General features: G+C 41.1%; 1 protein-coding gene across 2 annotated transcripts in view; it reads left to right on the forward strand.

Moving 5' to 3' along the window:
- The window catches only part of ATG7 (autophagy related 7), a 582,165-nt gene that overhangs the window by 235,347 nt on the left and 327,244 nt on the right, over positions 1-19,574 (forward strand). For both annotated transcript variants that reach the window (XM_053721092.1, XM_053721093.1), the window contains 2 exons: positions 5,346-5,436; positions 6,613-6,757. In XM_053721092.1, the coding sequence (XP_053577067.1) occupies positions 5,346-5,436; positions 6,613-6,757 (236 nt within the window). The remainder of the gene's footprint in view (positions 1-5,345; positions 5,437-6,612; positions 6,758-19,574) is intronic.

Here is a 19,574-nt window from a genome sequence, read left to right on the forward strand (position 1 = left end):
AAATTTTAAATTTAAGCTTGAGAACCTCCGTGTGTTACTAGGGGAGGTATTAGCGGCTCTGAATGATTGCGACATGGTGGCAATTCCAGAGAAAATGTGTAGGTTGGATAGATACTATGCGGTACCGGTGTGTACTGACGTCTTTCCTATACCAAAAAGACTTACAGAAATTATTAGTAAGGAGTGGGATAGACCCGGTGTGCCTTTTTCCCCTCCCCCGATATTTAGAAAAATGTTTCCTATAGACGCCACCACACGAGACTTATGGCAGACGGTCCCTAAGGTGGAGGGAGCAGTTTCTACTTTAGCCAAACGTACCACTATCCCGGTGGAGGATAGCTGTGCTTTCTCAGATCCAATGGATAAAAAATTAGAGGGTTATCTTAAGAAAATGTTTGTTCAACAGGGTTTTATATTGCAGCCTCTTGCATGCATTGCGCCTGTCACGGCTGCAGCGGCATTCTGGTTTGAGTCTCTGGAAGAGGCGATTCGCACAGCGCCATTGGATGAGGCTTTGAGCAAAGTTAGAACCCTTAAGCAAACTAATGCGTTTGTTTCAGATGCCGTAGTACATCTAACCAAACTTACGGCTAAAAATTCCGGATTCGCCATACAGGCGCGCAGAGCGCTCTGGCTTAAATCCTGGTCAGCGGATGTAACTTCCAAATCTAAGCTACTTAACATTCCTTTCAAAGGGCAGACCTTATTTGGGCCCGGCTTGAAGGAAATTATTGCTGACATTACGGAAGGTAAGGGCCACGCCCTTCCTCAGGACAGGGCCAAACCAAAGGCCAAACAGTCTAATTTTCGTGCCTTTCGTAACTTCAAGGCAGGAGCAGCATCAACTTCCTCCGCTCCAAAACAGGAAGGAACTACTGCTCGTTACAGACAGGGTTGGAAAGGCAACCAGTCATGGAACAAGGGCAAGCAGGCCAGAAAGCCTACTCCCGCCCCTAAGACAGCATGAAGACAGGGCCCCCTATCCGTAGACGGATTTAGTGGGGGGCAGACTTTCTCTCTTCGCCCAGGCTTGGGCAAGAGATGTGCAGGATCCCTGGACGTTGAAGATTATATCTCAGGGATACCTTCTGGATTTCAAAACCTCTCCTCCACAAGGGAGGTTCCATCTATCGAGGTTATCAACAAACCTAGTAAAGAGAGAGGCATTTCTACAATGTGTACAAGACCTCTTAATCATGGGAGTGATCCACTCAGTTCCGCGATCGGAACAGGGACAAGGATTTTACTCAAATCTATTTGTGGTTCCCAAAAAAGAGGGAACCTTCAGACCAATCTTGGACTTAAAGATCTTAAACAAATTCCTAAGGGTACCATCGTTCAAGATGGAAACCATTCGAACCATCCTACCCATGATCCAAGAGGGTCAATATATGACCACAGTGGACTTAAAGGATGCTTACCTTCACATACCGATTCACAAAGATCATTATCGGTACCTAAGGTTTGCCTTTCTAGACAGGCATTACCAGTTTGTGGCTCTTCCCTTCGGGTTAGCCACGGCCCCGAGAATTTTTACGAAGGTTCTGGGCTCACTTCTGGCGGTACTAAGACCACGAGGCATAGCGGTGGCTCCGTACCTAGACGACATTCTGATACAAGCGTCAAGTTTTCAGAATGCAAAGTCTCATACAGAGATAGTTCTAGCATTTCTGAGGTCGCATGGGTGGAAAGTGAACGTGGAAAAGAGTTCTCTGTTACCACTCACAAGGGTTCCTTTTCTAGGGACTCTTATAGATTCTGTAGAGATGAAGATTTTCCTGACGGAGTCCAGGTTATCAAAGATTCTCAATGCTTGCCGTGTCCTTCATTCCATTCCAAGCCCATCAGTAGCTCAGTGCATGGAGGTAATCGGCTTAATGGTCGCGGCAATGGACATAGTGCCATTTGCGCGCCTGCATCTCAGACCGCTGCAACTATGCATGCTCAGTCAATGGAACGGGGATTACTCAGATCTGTCCCCTTTGCTAAATCTGGACCAGGAGACCAGAGATTCTCTTCTCTGGTGGTTGTCACCGGTTCATCTGTCCAAAGGAATGACCTTTCGCAGACCAGATTGGACGATTGTAACAACGGATGCCAGCCTTCTAGGCTGGGGAGCAGTCTGGAATTCCCTGAAGGCTCAGGGATCGTGGACTCAGGAGGAGAAACTCCTTCCAATAAACATTCTAGAATTAAGAGCAATATTCAATGCTCTTCTAGCTTGGCCTCAGTTAGCAAAACTGAGGTTCATCAGATTTCAGTCGGACAATATCACGACTGTGGCTTACATCAATCATCAAGGGGGAACCAGGAGTTCCCTAGCGATGTTGGAAGTCTCGAAGATAATTCGCTGGGCAGAGTCTCACTCTTGCCACCTGTCAGCGATTTACATCCCAGGCGTGGAGAACTGGGAGGCGGATTTCCTAAGTCGCCAGACTTTTCATCCGGGAGAGTGGGAACTTCACCCGGAGGTATTTGCTCAACTGATTCGTCGTTGGGGCAAACCGGATCTGGATCTCATGGCATCTCGCCAGAACGCGAAGCTTCCTTGTTACGGATCCAGGTCCAGGGACCCGGGAGCGGTGCTAGTAGATGCATTAGCAGCCCCTTGGGTTTTCAACATAGCTTATGTGTTTCCACCATTTCCGTTGCTACCTCGACTGATTGCCAGGATCAAACAGGAGAGGGCATCGGTAATTCTGATAGCGCCTGCGTGGCCACGCAGGACCTGGTATGCAGACCTAGTGGACATGTCGTCCTGTCCACCATGGTCTCTACCTCTGAGGCAGGACCTTCTGATTCAGGGTCTTTTCAACCATCCAAACCTAATTTCTCTGAGGCTGACTGCCTGGAAATTGAACGCTTGATTCTATCAAAGCGTGGGTTTTCGGATTCGGTTATTGATACATTAATACAGGCTCGGAAACCTGTGACCAGAAAAATTTACCATAAGATATGGCGTAAATATTTATATTGGTGCGAATCCAAGAGTTACTCATGGAGTAAGGTTAGGATTCCTAGGATATTGGCTTTTCTACAAGAGGGTTTAGAAAAGGGTTTATCCGCTAGTTCGCTAAAGGGACAGATTTCCGCTCTGTCTATTCTTTTACACAAACGTCTGGCAGAGAATCCAGACGTCCAGGCTTTTTGTCAGGCTTTGGCTAGAATTAAGCCTGTGTTTAAAGCTGTTGCTCCTCCGTGGAGCTTAAACTTGGTTCTTAAAGTTCTTCAGGGTGTTCCGTTTGAACCCCTTCATTCCATTGATATTAAGCTTTTATCTTGGAAAGTTTTGTTTTTGATGGCTATTTCCTCGGCTCGAAGAGTCTCTGAGTTATCTTACATTGTGATTCTCCTTATCTGATCTTTCATTCAGACAAGGTAGTACTGCGTACTAAACCTGGGTTTTTACCTAAGGTTGTTTCTAACAGGAATATCAATCAAGAGATTGTTGTTCCATCATTATGTCCTAATCCTTCTTCAAAGAAGGAACGTCTTTTGCATAATCTAGACGTGGTCCGTGCTCTGAAGTTCTACTTACAGGCAACTAAAGATTTTAGACAAACTTCTTCTCTGTTTGTCGTTTACTCTGGACAGAGGAGAGGTCAAAGGGCTTCGGCTACCTCTCTCTCTTTTTGGCTTTGTAGCATAATACGTTTAGCCTATGAGACTGCTGGACAGCAGCCTCCTGAAAGAATTACAGCTCATTCCACTAGAGCTGTGGCTTCCACCTGGGCCTTTAAGAATGAGGCCTCTGTTGAACAGATTTGCAAGGCTGCAACTTGGTCGTCACTTCATACTTTTTCCTAATTTTACAAATTTGACACTTTCGCTTCTTCGGAGGCTGGTTTTGGGAGAAAGGTTCTACAGGCAGTGGTTCCTTCTGTTTAATGTTCCTGCCTTGTCCCTCCCATCATCCGTGTACTTAGCTCTGGTATTGGTATCCCATAAGTAATGGATGACCCGTGGACTGAACACACTTAACAAGAGAAAACATAATTTATGCTTACCTGATAAATTTATTTATCTTGTAGTGTGTTCAGTCCACGGCCCGCCCTGTCTTTTTAAGGCAGGTTCTAAATTTTAAAATTATAACTCCAGTCACCACTGCACCTTATAGTTTCTCCTTTCTCGTCTTGTTTCGGTCGAATGACTGGATATGACATGTGAGGGGAGGAGCTATATAGCAGCTCTGCTTGGGTGATCCTCTTGCAACTTCCTGTTGGGAAGGAGAATATATCCCATAAGTAATGGATGACCCGTGGACTGAACACACTACAAGAGAAATAAATGTATCAGGTAAACATAAATTATGTTTTTTGAGTTTCTCCATAGTAGTGTAGTTATGAGTTAGCCATTTCAGTAAAGACGGGATTTCTTCAGTGTCATTTTTAGCAGAAGAAATTTGCCCTTAATCATGATATCTGATTTATCCCCAGACTCTTGAATCAATTTGTTCTATTTTCAAACTTCCTGCTCCTGCATGGGACTTGATTTTAATTCTTCTGAATATGCAACAACAATCTTTTGAGTATTTGCATAGAGTGTTTTTTAAAGTAATTACCTATACAATTTCATCCATATTTAGGTGTTAATCCCAAGAATTGTTTTAATCAAAGAAATGATCAAGAGTGCCTACTTGTTAGAGTAAATGAGGAAAACTGATCAACTGTTTGTCTTCTCTCTGGTGTCAGGAAAAGTTAAAATGAAAAGAAAAAGTCTTTGGCCATCTGTATGCTTTCTCTGATCCATATGGCTTTAGTGCTCAAGAAAAATATACCATATTTAAACAAGTGAGATTTTTGCATCAGGGCTATGACTTTTTCATTCTTCATGATATTGTTTATGACAAACATCTGTTAGGAAGGTTTGTCGATGGCCCATTTGCTCCTTTTTTGCCCTTCCTTACTCTCATTTGGTTAACTTTGGTACTTAACCACCAAGTTTGAATATGGTTCTAAGAGAGTGTAAGTGAAATATGGAATATATTATATATTCTTATTTTGTCACATTCATCATAGAACTGTAGTAAGACTCTCTCAGTTATAGACTATATTTTCTTCTTTTGGTTGTGGCATTTGTTTCCTGTTTTTTTATTTTTTTTATTAGGGCCACACATCTGACATTTTTCTCTCCAAATCGTTTAGCAAAAACAAAAGATACACATTAAAATATGGGTTCACCAGAACTACAAGGTGTTTTTTTTTGGGGTGGGTGGGGGGGGGTCTGTTTTTATTGATGAAAAATATGTGTTCATAAATACTAATTTATCAATGACATTGTGCACTTTTTTTGTCATGTTTCTTTGGAACCTCTGATCTTTTAATTTTCTTATTTGTGTATGTTAGGATGCCCAAAAGCTGCTGGATGGGAAAAAAATCAAAAAGGTGGAATGGGACCAAGAATGGTCAATCTTAGTGAATGTATGGATCCAAAAAGGTAAAATGTTTCAAAAACTTCAAATTATTTCAAATAAGTATTTCAAAATGTGTTTTATGGTAATTTTATATACATATTTAAGTACAATTAAAGAACCACTCAATGCAGTAGAATTGTGTAATTAACAAATACGTAATAAAAAAGACAAGGCAACAACACTTACTCTGAATTTCAAATAAGCAGTAGATTTTTATCTCACAAATTTATTTTTCCTCCCATTTTCCGGCCCCCAGTGTCATGTGACAGACATCAGCCAATTACAGACTAGTATACATATACCCTGTGAGCTTGTGCACATGCTCAGTAGGATCTTGTTCCCCATTAAGTGTGTATATAAAAAGTGCAAAATTGGAAAATGGAAGTAAATTGGAAAGTGTCTTTAAACTGCTGCTCTATCTGAATCATAAAGTTTTATTTTGACTTGAGTGTCCCTTTAAATACATACACTTCATTATACAGGTGGCCCTCGTTTTACAACGGTTCAATTTACACCGTTTCAGAATAACAACCTTTTTTCCCAGTCATGTGACTGCTATTGAAAAGCATTGAGAAGCAGTGCATTTATTAAAATAGCCAGTAGGTGGAGCTGTTCGCTTGTGTTGCAGCAAAGCCAAGCAAGCTGAAATGAATCGGTTTAACCAGATCTGAGCTATCGAGCAGATTTCAAAGGAACAAGATCTTCCTGTCTATAAATCAGTCCAGATTGGAATGCATAGAAAGAACTGTTTGCAGAAAAATGCAAATGAAGTCTGTGTTATGTGATTATTTTATTAGGTTTATAATGCTGTTTAGCAAATGTTTTTGTTCATTTAACTTAGTTTAATTATATATTCTGTGTTGTGTGATTATTTTATTAGGTTTATAATGCTGTTTAGCATGTAAAGTCTTCATTTCAAAGCTTTAAAAATAATGTATTAGGTGTTACTTATGACAATTTTGAGAGGGGCCTGGAACCTAACTCCCTCACTTCCCATTGACTTACATTATAAACTGGGTTTCAATTTACAACGGTTTCGTTTTACAACAATTCCTTCTGGAACCTAACCCCGCCGTAAACTGAGGGCTTCCTGTATTTAGAAAATTGTATGTATTTAGAAATTGTTTAGACCTCATGCATTAGTGCTTAACTGATCAACTCCATGTATATTTTTATTAAATGTTTCTTTTTCCCCATAGGTTAGCAGAGTCATCTGTAGATCTTAATCTTAAACTCATGCGCTGGCGGTTAGTGCCTACGTTGGACTTAGATAAAGTAATATCAGCAAAGTGCTTATTACTTGGAGCTGGAACACTGGGATGCAATGTTGCAAGGACATTGATGGTGAGATTAATTTATTTTTGTATTTTATAACAGCAAAAGAAAAGAAAAAAGGTTAAAAATAAAAAATGTTTGCACAGTCTGCAGTTTTCTTTAGAAACATAGATTTCCCAAATATAAAATGTTAATAAAGAGGTTAAAATGGAAAAAAGGAAATTGTTGCACAATTAGTGATTGATTGTCTTTAGACACATAAATTATCCAATTATAAAATGTTAATAAAAACGTCAAAATAAAAAAAGAAGTTAATTTGTTGTACAATATGCAGTTTCAACACATAAAGAATCCAAGTATAAAATGTTAATAAAAAGGATATAAATAAAAAAAATGTTGAACAATCTGCAGTTTTCTTTAGACACAAACATTATTAAAATATAAAAGGTTAAAGTGAAAAAAAGTGTAAAATTGTTACACAATCAGCAGATTTCTTTATACATGTAGATTATCCAAATATCAGTTATTTTAGTTTAAATGAAGGTTGCTACATCTGCATATTAGTTGGAAGTTGTTTGCGGCTGATAGTGTCTTCCTTATAAAGCGTTTCATAGAACAGCAAAATGGTTGGCGTATCTATGAGCTATGATTAAATTCTTACTTCACATGGGGCAAGAACAAGTCACTTGGCAAATCAGTTGCGAAAAAACCTGCGCGCGTTTTGTCTTTTTACTTTGCGCTCGCGTTAAGCCGCATAATGCAAAGAGCCAAATTGTGTGAGCTTTCATGTATTCCCCATAGAAGTCAATGGAGAAGACAAATAGAAAAAAAACCACACAAAAACCATAATATGTTGCGTAAAGCCCTTGACGTATTCTCAAATGAATTGCGAATATTTCATATTGAGAAAATGTTTTCGCAACGGAATATGTTCTTTTTCTCTATGTATGTGTATGTATGTCAATGTAAAATAACTGCGTCTGCTTTTTTTTTTCTTCTATAAGGTACGACGAGTTCACAGATTCATCCTTTACCTGTGGGATATTTATCCTCCTGCTAACAGGAAGTGGCAAAGAGCACCACAGCAGAGCTGTCTATATTGCTCCTCCCTTAGCTCCACCCCCCAGTCATTCTCTTTGCCTACTCTAAGTACTAGGAAGGGTAAAGTGAAAGAGGTGATAAAATATTAGTTTTTAATTTCTTCAAGCAAGAGTTTTTTGTTTTAAATGGTACCGGTGTGTACTATTTACTCTCAGGCAGCAGATGGATGAAGACGTCTGCCTGGAGGATGATGATCTTAGCATTTGTAACTAAGATCCAGTGCAGTTCCCACAGAGGCTGAGGAGTACAGGAAACTTCAGTGTGTGAAACGTTTTCATGCTATACAGCAGTGAGGTATGTTCAGTCATTTTTTCTGGAGAGACTGTGTATTTCAGAAAGGCTGACAGTATCCCCATGAGGGTAAGGGTAAGCAGTAATCCTAAGAGCTATAGACAGGCATTACTAAGCTTGCATAAGGGGCTAATTAAAAAATGGTTGACACTTAATTTGAATGTTTGTGGGCAAATGTTTTATGAACTGGGAGTGCTGTTAACGTTTTGTGGGCAATAACGTTTTTGGGCAACTTTATTGAGGGTACACTTGGCTTATTTTTTGGGTCTCAGAACCCATATGGCTAGTTTAAAACCACTCTGGTGCGGTTCTTTGAGGCTGTAGAGACATCGAGTGAGATGGGCGGGGCCTATTTTCGCGCCTCAGATGCGCAGTTGTTTTCACTCAGCAAGCAGCAAGCTCCAACTCCTGAGGGCCCTTGTGGATGTTTTGGGCCAAATCGAAGCTTTAACCCCATATTTACTATCCCTGAGGGCAGGTAGGCGCCACATCAGGGCTGTGGCAAGGTGCTGTTTTTTTTTTCCTGATTTAGGCCTCATTTCAATCCAGTTTGCACATTAAAGGTTAAATGTTAAATTTCCTTGTGGGGCAAACTTAACTACACACATTGAGTCTGCATGCTAAAATGTGGTGCATTTTAAAGCAGTTTTGCAGAACGTGTATGCCTTTTTTCTCTTAAAGGCGCAGTACCGTTTTTTAAGATTGTTATTTTTTTCACTAAATACAGTGTTTTCATGCTTGTTTGTAGTCATTACTAGCCTGTTCAACATGTCTGACATTGAAGAAAGTCATTGTTCAATATGTTTAGAAGCCATTGTGGAACCCCCACTTAGAATGTGTCCCTCATGCACTGAAGGGTCAATAAATTGCAAAGAACATATTTTAGCTACTAAAAGTATGTCGCAGGATGATTCTCAGTCAGAAGGGAATCAGGTTATGCCATCTAATTCTCCCCAAGTGTAACAACCATTAACGCCCGCACAAGCGACGCCAAGTACTTCTAGTGCGTCTAATTCTTTCACCCTGCAAGATATGGCTGCAGTTATGAATACTACCCTCACAGAGGTTTTATCTAAGCTGCCTGGGTTGCAGGGGAAGCGCAGTAGGTCTGGTGTGAGAACAAATGCTGAGCCCTCTGACGCTTTATTAGCCATATCCGATGTACCCTCACAATGTTCTGAGTTGGGGGTGAGGGATTTGCTGTCTGAGTGAGAGATTTCTGATTCAGGAAAGATGTTCCCTCAGACAGACTCAGATATGACGGCTTTTAAATTTAAATTAGAACACCTCCGCTTATTGCTCAGGGAGGTTTTACCGACTCTGGATGATTGTGACCCTATTGTAGTTCCAGAGAAATTGTGTAAAATGGACAGATTTCTAGAGGTTCCTGCCTACACTGATGTTTTTCCGGTCCCTAAGAGGATTTCGGACATTGTTACTAAGGAGTGGGATAGACCAGGTATTTTGTTCGCTCCGCCTCCTACTTTTAAGAAAATGTTTCCCATATCAGACACCATGCGGGACTCGTGGCAGGCAGTCCCTACGGTGGAGGGAGCTATTTCTACCCTGGCTAAGCGTACAACTATACCTATTGAGGACAGTTGTGCTTTCAAAGATCCTATGGATAAAAAATTAGAGGGTCTCCTAAAGAAAATATTTATTCATCAGGGTTTTCTTCTGCAACCTATAGTGTGCATTGTTCCTGTAACTACTGCAGCTGCTTTTTGGTTCGAGGCTCTGGAGGAGGCTCTTCAGGTTGAGACCCCATTAGATGATATTCTAGATAGAATTAGGGCTCTCAAGCTAGCTAATTCTTTCATTACAGATGCCGCTTTTCAACTGGCTAAATTTAGTGGCAAAGAATTCAGGTTTTGCCATTTTAGCGTGTAGAGCGTTATGGCTTAAGTCCTGGTCTGCTGATGTGTCATCAAAATCTAAGCTTTTAGCCATCCCATTCGGGCCTGAACTGAAAGAGATCATTTCAGACATCACTGGAGGGAAAGGCCATGCCCTTCCTCAGGATCAGACAAATAAGATGAGGACCAAACAAAATAATTTTCGTTCCTTTTGAAACTTCAAAGGTGGTCCCTCTACCTCTTCCCCTGCTGCAAAGCAAGAGGGGAATTTTGCTCAATCCAAGTCAGTCTGGAGACCTAACCAGACTTGGAACAATGGTAAACAGGCCAAGAAGCCCGCTGCTGCCACCAAGACAGCATGAAGGGGTAGCCCCCAATCCGGGACCGGATCTAGTAGGGGGCAGACTTTCTCTCTTTGCTCAGGCTTGAGCAAGAGACATTCAGGACTCCTGGGCTTTAGAAATCGTAACCCAAGGGTATCTTCTGGATTTCAAAGATTCTCCTCCAAGGGGGAGATTCCATCTTTCTCAATTGCCTGTGAACCAGACAAAAATAGAGGCGTTCTTATGCTGTGTAGAAGACCTATATACCATGGGAGTGATCTGCCCAGTTCCGAAAACAGAACAGGGGCAGGGGTTCTACTCCAATCTGTGGTTCCCAAAAAAGAGGGAACCTTCAGACCAATTTTAGATCTCAAGATCCTAAACAAATTCCTCAGAGTCCCATCCTTCAAGATGGAGACCATTCAGACTATTTTACCAATGATCCAGGAGGGTCAATATATGACCACCGTGGACTTAAAGGATGCGTATCTACACATCCCTATCCACAAAGATCATCACCAGTTCCTCAGGTTCGCCTTTCTGGACAAGCATTACCAGTTTGTGGCTCTTCCCTTCAGATTGGCCACAGCTCCCAGAATTTTCACAAAGGTGCTAGGGTCCCTTCTGGTGGTTCTAAGGCCGCGGGGCATAGCAGTGGTGCCTTATCTGGGCGATATCTTAATTCAGGCGTCGACTTACCAACTAGCCAAGTCTCACACGGACATCGTGTTGGCTTTTCTAAGATCTCATGGGTGGAAGGTGAACGTAAAAAAGAGTTCACTTATCCCCCTCACAAGAGTTCCATTCCTGGGAACTCTGATAGATTCGGTGGACAAGATAATTTTTCTAACCGAGATCAGGAAATCAAAGATTTTAACCACCTGCCAAGCTTTTCATTCCATTCCTCGGCTGTGAGTGGCTCAGTGTATGGAGGTGATCGGACTAATGGTAGCGGCAATGGACATAGTTCCGTTTGCTCGCTTGCATCTCAGACCACTGCAACTATGCATGCTCAAACAGTGGAATGGAGATTATACAGATTTATCTCCTCAGATAAATCTGGATCAAGAGACCAGAGACTCTCTTCTTTGGTGGTTGTCACAGGATCATCTGTCCCAGGGAATGTGTTTCCGCAGGCCAGCATGGGTCATAGTGACGACAGACGCCAGCCTATTGGGCTGGGGTGCAGTCTGGAATTCCCTGAAAGCACAGGGTTTGTGGACTCAGGAGGAGGCTCTCCTCCCGATAAATATTCTAGAACTGAGAGCGATATTCAACGCGCTTCAGGTTTGGTCTAAGCTGGCTTCGGCCAGATTCATAAGATTCCAGTCGGACAATATCACGACTGTAGCATATATCAATCATCAGGGGAGAACAAAGAGTTCTCTAGCGATGATAGAGGTTACCAAAATAATTAGATGGGCAGAGACTCACTCTTTCCATCTATCAGCAATCTATATCTCAGGAGTGGAGAACTGGGAAGCGGATTTTCTAAGTTGTCAGACTTTTCATCCGGGGGAGTGGGAACTCCATCCGGAGGTGTTTACATAATTGATTCAGCAATGGGGCACACCAGAATTGGATCTGATGGCGTCTCGTCAGAACGCCAAACTTCCTTGTTACAGGTCAAGGTCAAGGGATCCTCAGGCAGTACTGATAGATGCTCTAGCAGTACCCTGGTCGTTCACCCTGGCTTACGTGTTTCCACCATTTCCTCTCCTTCCTCGTTTGATTGCCAGAATCAAACAGGAGAGAGCTTCAGTGATTTTGATAGAACCTGCATGACCACGCAGGACTTGGTATGCAGACCTGGTGGACATGTCATTACTTCCACCATGGAATCTGCCACTGAGGCAGGACCTTCTGATTCAAGGTCTGTTCCAGCATCCAAATCTAGTTTTTCTGCGGCTGACTGCTTGGAGATTGAACGCTTGATTTTATCCAAGCGGGGTTTCTCTGAGTCGGTCATAGAAACCTTGATTCAGGCTTGAAAGCCTGTCACTAGGAAAATCTATCATAAGATATGGCGTAAATATCTTTATTGGTGCAAATCCAAAGGCTACTCATGGAGTAAGATCAGGATTCCTAGGATTTTGTCCTTTCTCCAAGAAGGATTGGAGAAGGGGCTATCAGCTTGTTCCTTAAAGGGACAGATATCTGCTTTATCAATTCTACTGCACAAGCGTCTGGCAGATGTTCCAGACGTTCAGTCGTTCTGTCAGGCTTTAGTTAGAATCAAGCCTGTGTTTAAACCTGTTGCTCCGCCATGGAGTTTGAATTTAGTTCTTAAAGTTCTCCAAGGGGTTCCGTTTGAACCTATGCATTCCATAGATATTAAGCTTCTACCTTGGAAAGTTCTTTTTGAGGTTGCTATCTCTTCAGCTCAAAGAGTTTCTGAACTATCTGCATTGCAATGTAACTCGCCTTATCTTGTTTTCCATGCTGATAAGGTGGTTTTGCGTACCAAACCTGGATTCCTTCCTAAGGTTGTTAATAATAGAAATATCAATCAGGGAATTGTTGTTCCTTCTCTGTGTCCTAATCCTTCCTCTAAGTAGGAGCGTCTGTTGCACAACTTGGACGTGGTTCGTGCTTTGAAGTTTTACTTGCAATCAACCAAAGATTTCCGTCAAACATCTTCTATGTTTGTTGTCTATTCTGGAAAACGTAGAGTTCAAAAAGCTACGGCTACCTCTCTTTCTTTTTGGCTGAAAAGCATCATCCGTTTGGCATACAAGACTGCTGGACAGCAGCCTCCTGAAAGGATTACAGCTCACTCTACTAGAGTGGTGGCTTCCACATGGGCTTTTAAAAATGATGCTTCTGTTGAACAGATTTGTAAGGCCGCGACTTGGTCTTCGCTTCATACTTTTTCCAAATTTTCCAAATTTGATACTTTTGCTTCTTCGGAGGCTATTTTTGGGAGAAAAGTTATTCAAGCAGTGGTGCCTTCTGTTTAACCATCTGTCTTGTCTCTCCTGTTCATCCGTGTCCTATAGCTTTGGTATTGTATCCTACAAGTAAAGGATGAATCCGTGGACTCATCGTACCTTATAGAAGAAAAGTAAATTTATGCTTACCTGATAAATTAATTTCTTCTATGGTACGACGAGTCCACGGCCCGCCCTGTCATTTTAAGACAGATTATATTTTTTAATTTTAAACTTCAGTCACCTCTGCACCTTGTAGTTTCTCCTTTTTCTTCCTGTACCTTCGGTCGAATGACTGGGGGATGGAGATAAGGGAGGAGCTATATAGACAGCTCTGCTGTGGTGCTCTTTGCCACTTCCTGTTAGCAGGAGGATAATATCCCACAAGTAAAGGATGAATCCGTGGACTCGTCGTACCATAGAAGAAATTAATTTATCAGGTAAGCATAAATTTACTTTTTTTACACCTGAGATCTCTTATCTTTGAACCCTTATAACTTTTGTGTGCAATACATTTTGAGAATAATTTTTATTAGACAGTATTAATATGAGTGTAACTGTACTTTGTAATGTATTTTTGAAGTGTTTCCTGAAACTTTTATGTTGCGCAAAACTGTTAAATTACAGCTCTTCGAGTGCGGAAAGTATTGTTGCGTAAAAGGCGAATGCGATCACACTAGCGCAATTTTTTAAAACTTGTAATGGTTGTGCACTGGAAATTGATTGTGAAAAGACCATATCGCGTGCGAAAAACTCATAACTCGCAACTTGTAATCTTGCCGTAGGGAGCTGCTGCCCTTCTCTTATTTTTCTAGTTCTTGTACAGAGTGACTAGAGTGTCACCCAGTTGAACAAAAATATCAGTGGTCGCCTTAAAGACATTTTTCTCATATTCATTTTGGACCGTAAAACTGAGAGATGCCTTGAGAAATCATTTCTCTTGCATTAATTTGTGAATACTATTGATAGCACACCTATATATCCTTAAATGACTATGTGATAAACTGTCCCTAAAAAAAAACAGGGAACATTTGACACAGATTTAAAAAATATTTTTAATCTGCTTACTTTTTGGTGAATTACCTCATCAATACTAATATTTGTTTTGCATTTTTGTAACTTTTATAAATTGATTGTATTGAATGTGTTGCATTTTATGGCGGATCATTCATACTTCTATTGGAACGTAGAGTAAAAGTGATTTATTTTTAATGACACGATGAGTCCACTGATCCTCTTAATTACTAATGGGATATTCACCTCCTGGTCAGCAGGAGGCGGCAAAGAGCACCACAGTAAAGCTGTTAAATAGCTCCTCCCTTCCCTCCCACTCCAGTCATTCTCTTTGCCTATGTAAGTGCTAGGAAGTGGTAAAGTAAGGGGTTAGAAAAGATTCTTCAATCAAGAGTTTATTATTTTTAAAATAGTGCTGCTTTGTCTTAGGGTGTAGCCATAGTCCATATCAGTCTCTTCAGTAGAGCAGTGGTGGCTTTAGAGCAATGGGAACTTGCGGGACATAATTCTCACTGCGCCTCTCATAAATTGTATGCTGCCCTGTTTGTGAAAGTCTGAAGGAGAAATACTCAGTACTTTTTGTTTCCACGGGCCAATATGAGGGGGAGGACGTTGCAAGTCAGATGAGCTGCCTTACTGCCGGGCAGATTTCTAAGGTAAGTGCTAAATTTTATTTTCTGGGGATACATACACAGAAAAATGGGCACTTTATATATTTTCATGGATACTAGATGACATTGTCCCTATGAGTGAGGATATGTTATTGGGCAGTGACTGCAGGCACTGGAGGACGTGGAGAAGTGGCTCTGTTTTTATTTTTGGTAATTTAGCCATACTTGCAACTCACAACGGCTTAATTTACTTTGCAGCAGTCTGGGAGGTTTAGCCTATTTAAACATGATAGGGTCACATGTTAAAGGTACAGTAAACACCAACATTTTTGTCGTTTAAAAAGGTATATAATCCCTTTATTACCCATTCCCTAATGTTGCATAACCAACACAGTTATAATAATATACTTTTTACCTCTGTGATTACCTTGTATCTAAGCTTCCTCAAACTGCCCCCTTATTTCAGTTCTTTTGACAGACTTGCATTTTTAGCCAATCAGTGCTTGCTCTAAGGAGCTTCACGTGCCAGAGCTCAATGTTATCTATATGAAACACATGAACTAACGCCCTCTAGTGGTGAAAAACTGTCAAAATGCTTTCCGATTAGTGGCAGTCTTCAAGTTCTAAGAAATTAGCACATGAACCTCCTAGATTTAGCTTTCAACTAAGAATACCAAGACAACAAAGCAAAATTGGTAATACAAGTAAATTGGAAAGTTGTTTAAAATTACATGCCCTTTTTAAATCATGAAAGATTTTTTGTGACTTTACTGTCCCTTTAAGGTGTTACGTATGTTTGGTGCAAATTATTACTCCCGTTGGCTTTCTTTTACTCTACTAGCCGACCGGGAGGTTTGTCTCTTCATCGCCATATTGTGCTTTAGTTCTCCCAACGGCTCCATCTTTACAATTTTGCCGCCCGGGAGGTTTAGCTTGATACGCCCACGATGGGCGGAGCTAATCTGCATGACGTTTGCACGCTCTTTTACAATTCTGGTGAATCGGAGAGCGATGGGGGTCTCCTCTGCTGCGTTATAGTATGCGGCTGAGAGGCTTCACATGCCATACTAAGAAAGTTTTTGAAGTAGTCCGGATGCCTACTATTGTTAGTCTTCTATCCGGTGACAAAGCTTAGCGGAGGTCTGGGGTTTTCTGCCTTATACGTTAAGGAAGCATTCTTTGTAAAAAGAAAGCAGTGTCGTTTAAAATTTAAAGACACAGTACCATACAATTTTAATTAGTCAAATTGTGAATTAAGATGGTCCATGAAACCCTACACCATATTAATTAGTATATCAAATGTTTATGGAGTAATTTAAGGCAAAATTAGGACGTTTCTTTTATCATTTAAAGTCACGGTAACTCTTGTTTTGAAATTCAATTTTATTTGATTCAAAATGTGAATAAAGATGTTACATACATGTTATGCATTCATACTTATGCGGATTGACAAAAACTTTTCTGTCTCATGTATGAGTGGAGTTTACAGTTCAGAGATCAACTTTTTCTCAGAGCCAACATTGTTTTGTATGCGGCAAGAAGCATTCTGACAATGTTTAATATATTCCGCAGCCTTCTCCTCAAGTATCCTAAAAACGTAGCATCCATTCTACCAGTGCCCTGCGATTCCTCAATGACTCCTCCTGGAGTTATCTTGCAAGACATCGCTTCCCGCTTATGCTAGACGGTCTCGGGTGCGTTGTTGGCTTTTCCCATGCTGCAGGGAGAGCGCAAGAGGAAAACTAAACATTCAGTGAGCAAGGTTTCTGTCACAGTTGTTGTTATCTGAGGTCCCCTCCCAGATGCCTGAGGAAGGGGATACTTTGGTAGCTTCTGAGGGTAAAATCTCAGTTTCTGACGGTATGATTCCTCCTGCTAATACTGAAGTAGTATCTTCAGGTTTTAGCTAGATCACCTCCGGCTTTTACTTAAGGAGGTTTTAGCTACTCTGGAACAACATCATGGTCGTTGTTAATTTTATGTTGTACCAGATCGAGCTTTTGAGATCATTGCTAAAGAATGCAAGAAAACGAGTATCCCTTTTTTTCTACATTTCTATATTGAAAGAGAAGGGTCACTTAGCGGACTTCTCATGGAGTCTTGGCAGACGGTACACCCCATGGATGGGACAAGTTCCAAACTAGCTAGGAGATCTTCTATTCCCATAGAGGATAGTTGTTTCCTTTTCAGGATCCCATGGACATGTGGGTAGTGGGGTTGCTCAAGATAGCATCCTAGGTTTGATATTGCTACCTTTGGCGGCAGCATACTAGGTCATACGTTGTCTGGTTCTATTTGGACAGACACTCACTTCAATGAAATCTAGAATAAGATAAGGTCCTTAAGTGGCCAACTCCTTTCTTACAGTTACTTCCCATCAGGCATTAAGCGGAGAACTAAATTTTCTGGCTTACCATATTGGCTTGCAGAACTTTATGGTTAAGATCTGGGTCTGAGGAGGCGTCGTCAAGTCTAGCCTTTGGCGATTCCTTGTTTGGACCAGGATTGTCAAAGAGGAGGTGAGGGTCATTCCTTCTTCTAGATAAGATTCATTTTTCGTTCCTTTCAAAAATTCAAAGAAATCCTTCTACTTCTTCCTCTGAACAGGAGGGAAGTTTCGGCTTTCTAGATTATCTGGAGCCAGATAGAAGAAAGGTGTTTTTAATCTGGGTAGGAGGCCTCTCCTATCTGGGAGTGATAGTTCCTGTTCCGATTCAGGAACAGGGTCTGAGATTTATTCCAATCTGTTTGGGGTTCCCAAGAAAAGAGGGAACCCTCTGGTCAATTTTAGATCTCAAGAGTCTAGAAAAAAATTTCAGAGTACCGTCCTTCAAGATGGAAGGTATTCGTTCCATTCTCCCTCTGATCCTAGTGGGTCAATTTATGAGAACAGCGGATTTAAAGGACGCGTACCTGCATGTTCCCATTCACAGAGATCATCACAGGTTCCTAGGGTTTGCTTTCTAGACAAACGTTTTCAATGCGGGGCTCTCCCCTTCAGTCTTACCACAACTCCCAGAATTTTCTCAGAGTTTCTGGGGTCGCTGTTGGCGGTGCTACGGTTACGATTTCACACGGACATGGTGTTATCCTTCCTGCGTTCTCACGGGTGTAAGGTAAATTTGGAAAAGAGTTCCTTAGTCCCAAGCACAAGGGTAACTTTCTTGGGAACCATAATAGATTCCATATTGTAATGTTCCTTTAACTGGAGCTCCGCCCCATAGCCTTTATAAACTAATTTTCACATCAACTCTTTGCTTGATTATTTTGTTGTATAGAGTAGCGCTAATTCTACTCTCTTATTAGGCAAGTCAAGTCTTTACATCCTATGAGCTGTTGCTTTGCTCTAAAATTTAACTAAGCTATTCTGCTTTAAGTATTTACTCGCTTCCACTTACCTGCTGCTGATTCCTGGGAATACTTTGGAGTCTCCGTGTCAGCAATTCACTACCTGTGCTGGATCTACATTCCTAGCAGATTCATCCGCCTGTTACCTCTCACGCTGAGGACTGCACACGCTGCCGCTTGTTCCACGCTGAAGATCTACCTACAGTTACCGGTTCCCTACCGAAGCTCCGTCTCTCTGTTACCTTACCGGAATCTTACTGCTTGTTTCATCTAGTTCCACACTAGATCTACTGGTCACGCAAGTACTTTTTACAAACTTTACTGCCATTCTGCTCTCTTCAGTTATGCTTTCTAAATGTGCTTTATCTACGCTATCTGCAGTTACAAAATTGTCTAAGCTACTGGAATTACAACCTGCATTTGCTGTTAGCTCTTCTGAGTTACTTGCCTGTTTGTGTGCTGCCTATATACAACTGCCTATACCTGTCTATGCATATTAATCTGCTTGCCTCCTCCTGCTAATACTGCATGTACGTTCTCAACTTGTCACTACTGCGTTACATGTGCCTGCTGTTCATCATCTACAGAATAATAAATTATTACTAATCCTCCAAAGGATTCTGCTTGTTTTAACTCTTTCCACTTGTACTTGTATATATATATTACTATCCATTTATATATATATATATCCTACTGCTGGTACTCAATTACTGTAGCAACTGCTGTATTTATATAAACCCTTTTGTTTCAGACTTATAACATTAGGTGTTCCATTTTACAGCTACACATAATCTGTTTTTTCTTATATGATATTTGTGAACAGATTATTACATAATAATCAAGCCTATAAAAATCCAGCAGTATGGAACCTCAATCTGTACAAAAAGAATTAGACACACTTAACCATAAGGTGGATTACCTTGCCAGAGCACTCACTGACCTACAAACAGAAAACACAACTCTGAGAAATGTAGTTAAAGAATTGACTGTAACAAGAACCTCAGACCCTCCAGAACCTCTGAACCTCAGATCAACCCCCCAGCTTTATTTTCTGGGAAAAGGAGTGATTTCAGGCATTTTAAAAATGCTTGTTTGCTTTTATATGCAATGAAACCTAAGACCTACTGTACTGAAAAAATAAAAGTTTTTCACAGCTATGAGTGCACTTTATGAAGATTGCAACACACAAATCCAGGCAGGAACTAAAGTAAGAGCTCTCAGACAAGGAAAGAGGCCTGTGGAGGACTTTATAACTGAATTCCAGATGTGGTCTGCCGACTAACTTTGGAATGATATTACATTAAAAAAACAATTCAGATTAGGCCTAAATGAAGCTTTAAAAGATGAGATCTCTAGATTGGAGATGCCTGACACCTTACACGGTCTAATAAAACTAGCAACAACCTTAGACC

This window comes from Bombina bombina, chromosome 7, assembly GCF_027579735.1.
Source record: "Bombina bombina isolate aBomBom1 chromosome 7, aBomBom1.pri, whole genome shotgun sequence".
NCBI classification, from domain to species: Eukaryota; Metazoa; Chordata; class Amphibia; order Anura; family Bombinatoridae; genus Bombina; species Bombina bombina.